Source organism: Polyodon spathula, chromosome 4 (assembly GCF_017654505.1).
Source record: "Polyodon spathula isolate WHYD16114869_AA chromosome 4, ASM1765450v1, whole genome shotgun sequence".
Taxonomy (NCBI): domain Eukaryota; kingdom Metazoa; phylum Chordata; class Actinopteri; order Acipenseriformes; family Polyodontidae; genus Polyodon; species Polyodon spathula.
The window spans coordinates 16,148,703-16,161,009 of record NC_054537.1 but is presented as its reverse complement, the minus strand read 5'-3'; the positions used below and the strand labels follow the sequence as shown (position 1 = coordinate 16,161,009).

General features: G+C 37.5%; 1 protein-coding gene across 1 annotated transcript in view; it reads right to left on the bottom strand.

The window, feature by feature from the left end:
* LOC121314223 (F-box/LRR-repeat protein 7-like) overlaps window positions 1-8,897 on the bottom strand; it is a 100,870-nt gene extending 91,973 nt beyond the window's left edge. The window contains exon 1 of the mRNA XM_041247250.1: window positions 8,466-8,897. Within this exon, the coding sequence (XP_041103184.1) occupies window positions 8,466-8,502 (37 nt within the window). The 5' untranslated portion in view covers window positions 8,503-8,897. The remainder of the gene's footprint in view (window positions 1-8,465) is intronic.
* Window positions 8,898-12,307: the final 3,410 nt, after the last annotated feature.

Below are 12,307 nucleotides of genomic sequence, written 5' to 3'. Positions count from 1 at the left end.
AAGGTCTCTCCCAGGCAGAAATTTTAAGGCAGACAGGGGTTTCCAGATGTGCTGTCCAAGCTCTTTTGAAGAAGCACAAAGAAACGGGCAACGTTGAGGACCGTAGACGCAGTGGTCGGCCAAGGAAACTTACTGCAGCAGATGAAAAAAACATCATGCTTACTTCCCTTTGCAATCGGAAGATGTCCAGCAATGCCATCAGCTCAGAATTGGCAGAAAACAGTGGGATCCTAGTACACCCATCTACTGTCCGGAGAAGTCTGGTCAGAAGTGGCCTTCATGGAAGACTTGCGGCCAAAAAGCCATACCTCCAACGTGGAAACAAGGCCAAGCGACTCAACTATGCACAAAAACACAGGAACTGGGGTGCAGAAAAATGGCAGCAGGTGCTCTGGACTGATGAGTCAAAATTTGAAATATTTGGCTGTAGCAGAAGGCAGTTTGTTCGCCGAAGGGCTGGAGAGTGGTACACGAATGAGTGTCTGCAGGCAACAGTGAAGCATGGTGGAGGTTCCTTGCAAGTCTGGGGCTGCATTTCTGCAAATGGAGTTGGGGATTTGGTCAGAATTAATGGTCTCCTCAATGCTAAGAAGTACAGGCAGATACTTATCCATCATGCAATAGCATCAGGGAGGCATCTAACTGGCCCCAAATCTATTTTTGAAAGCATTCTTGCTTTACAGCATTTTTTCACACCTGCCTAAAACTTTTGCACAGTAATCTATATATATATATATATATATATATATATATATATATATATATATATATATATATATATATATAAAATTGCCACGAATATGTGGAACGGGAGACGCAACAAGCAGGAACAGTAAGTAATGTGTTTTGTTGTAAACTCTACAGCCTATTCAGTAACACATCAAAATGAATAATGAAAGATGTGGAGTGGATCCACTCACGACTACAAATAATTCCTTCCAGAGTCCTTTAAAGTTAATCAATAATGAATTTGGAGTATTAATTTTAAACATATTTTATTAAACTAACACCATAGTCAACACTCATGAAACATTCCTAAGCAATGTCTTGTCACCCTCTTTTTATTTTCCAACCTATAATGAGTCAGAAGAACTATGAGTCGAGCTGCAAGTTTACCATTCATTGGCAACCCATTCCAAGACTGTTTAATTGCACACATGGGTCAGGGCTTTTCTCAATCCACATTTATTGATACTAAAAGTAATACCCCCTGGAAAGTACTCAGCAGTCTAGACTGGGTTCCTGGAGGTAGTGCACACACTGTGACATCACCTGTGTTTTATTCAAAGTAGGTTCCACTGATAGTCTGTTAATTGACTGTCCTGAACACCCCCTGTTGAGGCAGCTGAAAACTCTTGTTAAGGGCTCTTTAGTAAAAGTTTTTTCTCATTTTTCCAGACATTTTCCAAACGCTCTGCTCTAATCTTCTCACTTTCACACAACCTTCCAGTAATAAAGGTAAAGCTGTCTCTCAGGACCCCTTACAAAGATGAAGAAAGCCTTCCTGGTTAGGTGGTTTGCTACTTCATTAATTAATTGACCCTGCCTAACCTATATGCCTTCCCAAAGATGCCACTTAAGCACTTCCGCTGTGAAAATCCAGACGTCTCCGACATTTAATGACCTGTTCTTGTTTTTAACCAGACCACCACATTGTCTACTCCTTTTATAAAAAGGAACAAAGACACAATTGTACATTTTTTTGTTTTTATGGTTTTATTGATACACATTCACAGTGATATGTTTTCTATTTTTTACATTTTTTTAAGATTATTTTTTAACCAACTGACTTTCCATGTGAAGTAACAATGGCAATTTACAGGGGCGCTACACTACAGTCCAAAGGTTTAATAGCCCTAGAATTGCACAATAATAGTGTATATAAATCGGGTGAGATGATTTGTAAACCAAGTCTCCATAATAGGTGAAAATTGGAAGCAGGATTTGCAGAGCTTCTCCATCAGTGAAAGCTATAGCCATGACAATTCAGCTGAGACACACTTTGTAGTCCAGGCTATTCCACTGCCAGCCGTAGATGGGAGTTCCCAGGGGGCGGCGCATAATTGCCCGAGTGCCACCCAGGGTGGGGAGGGCTTAGGTTGACCAGGGTGTCGTCGGCTCACCACGCACCAGTGATCCCTTCAAGCGGCCCAGAGCTGTGTGGTCCTTTCAAGCTATAGCTCTTAGGTAGCTGCATGGCGGGCCTGCATGGTGAAAACAACTGGGCAGCTGACAACACAAGTTTCGGAGGACGCATGTTTTCATCTTCATTTCTCCCGAGTCAGCGCAGGGGTGGCAGTGGTGAGCCGGGTTGAATTAAAATAATTGGGCTTTCCAAATTGGGGAGAAAATGAGAAAAAATGATTGCCGATTCCAAATTTGAAAAAATAAAAAAAAAAAAAAATATATATATATATATATTAATATATATATATATATATATATATATATATATATATATATATTATATATATATGAATGTTGGGACGGTATTCTAACCACCTGCTATAATCTCTCCATCCTGTCATGTCCTCGGTTTCAGATGAGTGCGCTCCAGTTAACAAGTAGGCGGCTGAGTTACATTGACACTGGGGGCGTTGCTCAAAAGGTGTTGCTCAACTCAGGGACCGACGTGTTCATAGTAGAGCTAAAAAAAGACCAAAGCCATGGCAAATCCATCCCAGTTACGCTTTCAAGTTGATTCGGTACAATGGCTAAAAGTTCTAAAAGTTACTAGTTATAGATGGCTAATAGAAAAAGATTAACAATGTAATTGGAAAGCTTCCACAATGGTGGTAATCCTATTAACAGGATAATATCCTGTCATCAACCAGATTAACTTGACACATCAAAAAGATGATTAATAACTTGTTAAAATGGGGATGTAATGATGGGGTTAATATACAATCTGACATGTCAAGTGATACACTGTAGTGGCAGATGATTGGATGGGACAGAATATATTTTTGGTCTGCAGTTTTAAAACTGGGAAAGTCATGTTTTAATATTCCCTTCAGGGCAGTGGTTAATTTGTACAGAAAGGTGTGCTGGGGCACAAGCTCTTTACAGCACCATTCATCACTAGCCTCTGGGAAGTTGCAAACTTTCACCCAGAGCTCTACTACATTTTTGTCATACTACATTTTTGTTTTCCACTGCTGGAAGTTGATGGCTTGTTTGGTCTGTGAGAAAGTAACTGATGAACTAAACACTGACATGGATTTCCAGATTCATTTTTTCTGAAAGTCTTAATTGTACTTGTTTAGCTGCTTCTAGAAGACAGTCTCAGCATCTACTTTTCAGATTAGTTTCCTCTGCATTATCATGGTTTGCTTCTGCCAAAGCAGCACTAAAAGTTTCGAACATGCAGGATGCAATAACGTTGTTTATCAATGCCGCACACTGTGTACAATGCAGGCTGTTTCTCAAAACATGATCCAACAAGCTTCCCCAGGTGATCAACAAAACTAACTGCTATGTGGCAAGCACCGGAACAGGCTAGTTTAAGATCCAATATCTGGTAAGATCATGGATGAAAAAGGCTGTGCATTTTTCTTGTGTTTGACTGTGCTCATGTGTTGAACAAGGACAGCGTGGTGTCCACGTATTTAACATTTACAGTACCTGCTGGTGGCTTTGCTATCGTCTCCTACCATTGGATTAATCCAATATATTAGGTTCCTCTCTTGCGTCCACTCTTTACATTACTTTTTGCCGTACTTAGCCCACTTATTTGGAGGCATATTAGAACTTGAAATAGCCTTAGCTTCTGATATTTTACAACCAGCTACATGCCACGCACTCTACTAAGAAAAAAAGCAAACGCAGTGATTGGCTATTCACCAGTCTATCTTACCATGCATAAAGAGAAATGGAGGACCAAAGGGATATGATTTTGACCCAACCAGTATTTACTTTCTAGGGGTAATTTCAATTAAGTTATAAAAAAAAAGCACAAAAACAAGTGACTATGTTGAAAACAAACCCCCAAAAAACTTGTATCACACAAACTGGACAACACTGCTTTCCAGTAAGAAAACAAACACAAAAATTGGATTTCGAAACAGTAGAAAATTGAAGGCCACTCTGGAAGTGCTGACATGTGCACGACAGCCCGTGGCAGGAGCAGCAGCACAGCAGCACTCCGCCTCTGCTCCCACGCACTCAGCTGCCTAGTACCAAAAACAAATGTACCCGGTAGCAGACTATTTAGCGCACAAACCTTTAGCGCAACCAAGAACTTGCAGAATGGATAAAATTGTGTTGAGAATTTTAAGAAAACGTTGGTGCATTACATTATGCCTGACTAAAAATCTTAAAATCTTATACAGCATGCATTTCAGAGAAAAATAGTGTGACATTTTTAACTTTCATAACAGGGGAAGCATATTTCCATATTGCTTTTCATTTAGGAACGATACATATACGGTGCCGTGAAAAAGTATTTGCCCCGTCTGATTTTCTGACACTGAATGTTATCAGATCTTCAACCAAAATCTAATATTAGATAAAAGGGACCCTGAGTGAACAAGTAGCACAAAATTGTGAGACTTATTTCATGTATTTATTAAAGAAAGTTATGCAACACCCACTGCCGCCGTGTGAAAAAGTAATCGCCCCCTTAGACTCAATAACTCGTTGCGTCACCTTTAGCAGCGATAACTGCAACCAAACGCTTCCTGTAGTTATTGATCAGTTTCTTAGTGCCATGGAGGAATTTTGGCCCACTCCTTCATGCAGAACTGCTTCAACTCAGTGACATTTGTGGGTTTCCGAGCATAAACTGCTCGTTTCAGGTCCTGCCTCAACATCTCAATGGGGTTTAGGTCTGGACTTTGACTAGGCCATTCCAAAACTTTAAATTCCTTGTTCTTCAACCATTCTGATGTAGACTTGCTTGTTTGTTTCGGATCATTGTCTTGCTGCATGACTCAGCTGCACTTCAGCTTCAGCTCACGGACAGATGACCTGACATTCTCCTGTAGAATTCTCTGATACAGAGCAGAATTCATGGTTCCTTCAATGATGGCAAGTCGTCCAGGTCCTGATGAAGCAAAGCATCCCCAAATCATGACACTACCACCACCATGCTTGACCGTTGGTATGAGGTTCTTACTGTGGAATGTAGTGTTTGGTTTTCGCCAGACATAATGGGGCCCATGTTGGGCAAAAAAGTTACACTTTTGACTAATCTGTCCATAGAATGTTGTTCCAGAACTCTTGAGGATCATCCAGGTGCTTTTTGGCAAACTTGAGACGAGCATTCATGTTCCTCTTAGTGAGCAGTGGTTTCCACCTTGCTACTCTGCTATGAATCCCATTTTTGACAAGTGTCTTTCTGATGGTGGAGTCATGAACACTGACCACAGCCAAGGTGAGAGAGGCCTGCAGATCCCTGGATGTTGTTCTAGGTTTCTTTCTGACTTCCTGGGCGATTTTACACCTTGCTCTTGGAGAGATTTTGGCAGGACGGCCACTTCTGGGAAGATTCACTACTGTGCCAAACTTTCTCCATTTGGACAATATGGCTCTGACTGTGGTTTGGTGGCGCCTCAGAGCCTTAGAAATGGCTTTGTAACCCTTTCCAGACTGATAGGCATCAACAATTTTCTTCCGCAGGTCTTCAGGAATTTCTTTTAATCGTGGCATGATGTGCCTCTAGAATTTGTGTGCTGACAACTTCACTCTGATGGTAAGGGCCAAAGTTAGTCTGATTTATACTGGGCAGGGATGGCCCAAATCAAGCCTGATTGTAACCATTCAAACAGCTGACTCTAATTATCCCTTTAATTGGGTTGAGTTAACTAGGGGAGCAATAACTTTTTCACATCTGAAGATTGCACGTTTGATTACCTTGCACACCAAGAAAATGAACGAAGCACCACACTTTGGTGTCATTTTTTTCTCTCACACTCCCTCTATATGCTACTATAACCCACAAAAAGATCTGACCAAATTCAACATGAAAAATGTGCAAAAATGCAGAAAATCAGACAGGGGGCAAATACTTGTTCACGGCACGGCAGTTTGTATTCCTGTCTCTATCTTATGTTTTTTTTCCAGCTTGTGCCTATTAATCCCCCAATTTACCAACTCAAGCTTCCACCTATAGTGGCAGATAAAGGGTTGTGTGCTTACAAAGCATTCCTTCAGGACAGTAACAAGGAAGAACAACTGACAGTTGCTGCTACTGGTTTTTCTGTCATACTCCTCTTGTAACTTTTAAAAACGATATGTGCCATTAGCAAATTATTTTACACTAGCTACTTCTAAATGGATTTTCTGTACATGTTAAAATGTTAGGATTGGCGCAAGACACTGTTAATATTGTAAACTAACCATGGTATAATCAGGAACTGGACATCCTACTTTGTCCCTTTCATTTCTGCAGGCAGGTACCACGTAAGCCTTCGCATCTCAAAAAAGTCACCAGCTGCCAATGATATATTTTGTTAAAAATCGTAACCCATGTCTTCGCACACATTATGGTTGATGCAAACCAGTTGTAAAATGCTCTAAATATGCTGCAGTGGCACCTTGTATGCATGCACATATGACATTTCCGATGCTGAATTGCAAAACATTAAGACAATAATTCTTCCTAAATAACAGAAATTAAACTCTGCTCACTTACAAATATTTAACACAAGGGAGTAACTTCTACAAAATAGCTTTACTTCACTCCAAAACAAATACGTTGCCACATAATTGTGAAACATGCTCGTTTTCACATTCATCAGAACCAAACAAATCAAATTTATACTGTTTCTTAAACCATGGGACTACATTCTGCAGCCGTTTATCCCCGTCAGCCTCTCATTAATTACCCGCCACTCTCATTTTGCCGTTGGTCAGCGCTGCAACAGACTGATTTCAGTATAAACTGCTTCATAGAACCGCCACCCCTGTTTTTTTTCCGATTCCCATCTGTACTTTTTTTTTTGTTAAACCAACACTATGTTTAAGCAACAGAACCAAAGAGGACTTTATTGTCTGGCTAGGCCTGCCTTGTGCTGTTAAACATGACATTAGGAGAACAGACTTACTTGACAGTAAGCTCTCTTAAGAGGATTTTATTGCTATAACATGGCTGCGTGAATTTTATTTTTCTGTTTATTTCTGGATTTTTTGTTTATCTACTACTTACATGAAGTGGTTCTTACATAAAAGTACATGGTTTGTGAACTGTTTTTTTTTTATCTACCGCTTTAAAAGTAACTAACTTTTTATTTTTTAATTAGTATTTGAGTGCACGTTAGTGTATACGTTGCAAAAATATTTAGTTTATATATATATATATATATATATATATATATATATATATATATATATATATATATATAGTTGAAATTTTGTTTTTTTTTTTGCTAAATAAAGCATCGATAAAAAAAAAAAAAAAAAACTATAAGTATTATTATTTTCGCTAGTACTATTGTTATAATGCAGCCACCTATTGACAAAGGAATGTGAGTGCAAACACCAGGATTGACACATGTCATTTCCAAGATGCCCTTGTCATGATATGTTTAAAAACCCTACATACACGTTTCTATAAACCACTGTCAATGCAGCCACAATTTATAAAACAGTTATGGACATTCAGATAAGGCTGTGTGTTTTCAGAAATCCCGGTTTAAAGGTTTTTGACAACAGGAACAACATATGGAGGCAGTAAAGCTGTTACATCTTCAATAGCTTAGTAATGCACGAAATGTTTATGTTAATTTTTAAATGCATTTAACATAACTAGAGTACATGTCTTTAAGAATACCTCCTCCCACCAAAAAATGAAGAACGAACAAACAACACACGCACACGCGCGCGCGCACACACACACACACACACACAAGATTCCAATCTTAACTAAAAACAGACTCTCCAGAAGGAAGAGTACTCCTCACAAACCACTAGAGGCTGCCATCTATATGAAAAAAAAAGTTAAATTTCTTGAAAGGTAACAGTCACGTATACCATTATTATTATTATTATTATTATTATTACACTACTACTACGACTACTACTTAACAATTGATGTTTGTTAATAATATTATATAATATTAATAATAATAATAATAATAATATAATACTAATAATTCCCTTCTAGGGAGCTAACAATTGGTATGAATTACCATACTTAACGTCTTGACAGTTTAACTCTTCAAATTGAGGAATTGCAATACCTAATTATTTTATCTGACTCAATAACTGTTACGCAACGACAAGCTTAATCTCATTGAGACTATATATATATATATATATATATATATATATATATATATATATATATATATATATATATATATATATATATATAGTCATTATCATTCCTTGAACCAGAGGCCAATGACCTGGAAAAACAATGACACTGCTTAAGCTGAAAGTTGGATGATCGTCATCAGCTGGAAAATGCAAGGCTTAGTTAAGTTAAATGTAAATGTTGGGTAGGGTGGTCGCTCGCTACTTACCGTCACTACCATACTGTTTGCCATTATTCGCACCCATCCTGTTGAATTCATAGTCTATCTACAAAACCGCAACATCCCCAGACGTAGCCAAAGATTCATGGCTCTAAAATAACATTAAAATAATTCAGCAAAACCTCTCCGGGATCTGAACTGCCGCTTACTCAATCAATCCAGTCCGAGATAGGGAGACGGGAAAAAGAGAAGCCCCCGATATATTGTACAACCCACAAGCGAGTTGAGTAGTACAGCAATCCCATTGCACATATACATCAATCCCACGAGAGTGCACGTTCTTCAAGCCACAATTCCACTTTGATGCAATGATAATGCAACTTCGTGTATCTGTTTCAACAGCTTGTCACTTGCTTGAACACCGAATCCACCCCTCTCCACTCACTAATAACACTGCAGCTAGGCACTTTATTAGGATGAAGCAGATATTTGTTACAGAGTTGAACCTCCTACCAGTCAATCAGTGGCAGCAGGAAGAAAAGGGCTGGAACTGGATTTAAAGAGACATTGCCCATAAAATCGACCTACTTAAGCTTATTAAAATCCCTGGCGATAAAGGCTAAAACACATTGAATGAACTTAAATTTAAATTGCCCTTGACTCTAACTCAATCCCAAGTTCAACGGCCAAGAACAGGAAAAAATAAGACCTTAAATGGAAGTCACAATTAAGGCCAAAGGAAAAACAAAACTGTAATTAACAATGAAGTTGATTTTTTATTTTTATTTTCTGGAACCAGCAGGTAATTTATATAAACCTAATAAAAGACTTATCAGATACAAACAGTAAAAAAAAAAAAAAAAAGTAATTAAAAACACCTAGGAAAAAAGCCTGACGAAACGAAATTCACTGGAAATTGGGGTTTTGGCCAGCAACCGACTGACCTTGCTGTACTGTACACAGACTTCTTAAATTCAGATGGTATAAATAAAACGGTAACAAAAATAATTTTACTAAACACAGTATTAATACCAGACAGTGTAAGCAGCTGATTTGTGGTATTCAGTGGATAGCTGTTCATTCTGGGATATACCATTCCTTTAGGATTGTAAGTTCAGCAGCAGTTCTAGGCTTACTCTGGATAACCTTCTGCAGTTCTTATCAGTGACAGATTTCTGTTCGGTTCTTCTTACTGGAAGACTGGAGCATGTTCCCCTTTTTATATGTAGGGCTGAGCACCATCCACAGTGAACAGAGTGCCTGAAGTTACAACTGCTGGTTGGCAGAGTCAGCAAACACAGATGAAAGTCCTTCTTCGTACTATTGTTGTCTCTAATTTTGCTTTTTCATGTTACTGGCTTGCTTAGGATGAATTGACAGTTTTTGACTTACAGTAACAAAGAATATTGGCCTCCTTTGATTTGATTGTTAATCGTCCTCCATTTGTTATCCAAATCATTTTGTGTTGAATAGAGAGCCTCTGACAAAGTGGATTACGTTTCATAGTTACCTTCACAGCTTTTCCTTTTGTTTTCTGAGACTCCAAGAGTTTCCTGCAGGATGTTTTTTTCCTGATGTAATATTATAGTAAAACAATATTGCTATTAATAGTGTTAAGAACTCACCAACATTAGAACTCTCATGGTAGAGAAGACAATAGGACCATATCGGTAATGGCAGGGATTATTGAAGCACAAATAACAACTATTTCCTATTTTAATTTACCATAAAACCAAAACTGTACTGCTATACAGAAGTATTAGCAAGTTGTTGTTCCTTTCATTTCAAAACTGTTTATGATACATATTTTGTGGCCCACTATTACCAGCATTATTATTATTATTATTATTATTATTATTATTATTATTATTATTATTATTAGTAGTAGTAGTAGTAGTAATAGTAGTATCAAAACTCATTAGATTCAAAACGCATCCAATAAAAATATTTTCAGTTTTGAATTCAAACCATATTTGAAATGGAGGTCAATAGGATTTTTTTGACATTTAATGCATTATTGGGTAGCAAAACTTTCAAAATTAATTATTCTTAATTCAGTACTTACATTTCTAAATGAATGCTTCCTGTGAAATAATGCAGAAATCATTCCTAAATAGCTCACCAAAGACTTAAAAAGGAATGTATTACGCAACTTGCTAACTCTATTTTGCAATGAATATAGTCTGCTTTATTTTTTACATATATAGTAAAGGTTAAGGTAGTTCTAAACAAAGCAGCAATGCAGAATGGACAAACAGATTTGTATAAAATTGATTGAATATCTATGAGGTTGAATTCCTTATATATATAAAAAAAACATATTCAAAGCCATAATTGGGTTATGTTTTTGGTCTCTGGTAAATGCCACAGTCATGAACAGTCTGTTGGCCATCATTAAAGCTCTTTCTCCAAGCCCCAAGCTTCCTTGCTAAACCTACCTTGCTTCATTGTAAGACATTTTACGTGTCTGCTGAACTCTGGCAATACTTTATCAGAAAGCAGTTGTAAACCAATGGAAAACCAAAAGCACATTATTTGTCAAGTTTGTCATGCACACAACTTGCAAATATTAGATCCACACTGATAAAGAAAGGTTTTTCTAAACTGGATTGCAGCAATCTTGTTTTTGTGTTGCTTCATAAGATACATCTTTCAATGTTGCCAATGCCATAATTAAACTTATAATAACAGTGCAATGTCACTTGTATTGACAGCCTAAAGTTGAAACACCCTAATTCAATTTTTCTACAGGATTTTCCCTATGTTTTAACTTTATAAAACCACAGAGACAGGAAATCTGTTGTTCTAAAAAAAAAAAAAAAAAAAAAACAGTGCTTCGGCCTTTCGTGTGAAGAACCTGGGATAGAATCCAACCCGAATTCAAATCGGGCAATAACATTCAAATTATTTTAACACTAGGCCTTATGGGCAAGAACAGTAAACATACACCCACATTAAAATAGCAAATAGAGGAGAGTTGGCCAAACCATAGCCTTGTGTAGTTTAATAGAAATCCTCAGCCATATTAATGAGTCATTAGATATAACATGTAATGATATCAATCAAATAATATAGGGTGTTAACTGAAAAAAAAAAAAAAGTGAATGAATAAAAATATATTTCTAGCAGCGGGTAATCTTTTGTTGAAAAATAGAGATTTCAGTGAACTGCCTAAAAGGATACAGTACAGCACTAAGACAAGCACAACTGGGCTACCACCCCTCTAAAGTATACCGGAACAGTGACTCAGACCTCATAGATAGATCACTGAGGTGAAGGGGGAAGAGTGTAACGAGCAGTGTTTTTTCCATGATATGACTTAAAAACTCTCTTTTACAAATAGCCCTTCCAGCTATTTATATGGAACTGTAAGCATCACCAAAATGAAGTGCAGTTTTCAAAGTGTAAATGATAAAGCACCAAAACCAATCTAAAACATCCTAACTTTACTTAAAACGCCTTCAGTTAAATAACTGGGGTGTTTATTTCCAGTTTTATTTTTATGTTTCTCATTTACAAAATTAAGTAATTTACAACCCCATTATCTCAGAACTAAAGGCCTTGATCTTTAACATGACTTGCAGTAGCAATCCTGGATGCTATAGTTATAATTGTTCTGTCAAAAATAACTGTTGCTCAAGTGTGATACACAGTATCACTGTTTTTGTAGGCTAAGATTAAACAATACTCCCAGCTCTCTTGCTATACAGATGTCTTTTTGTATCACCCATCTGAAATGTTATAATCTTGGTGATCCTAGAACTTTGTGGAATTCTTCTTGACTAAGAATAATAAAATAATGAATACTAATGCAAACAATCTTTTCTATATTCCCATGGTATGTAAAGTGCTGTTCCACTTCCTGTACCTCAAGCAGTGTATCCAACGCT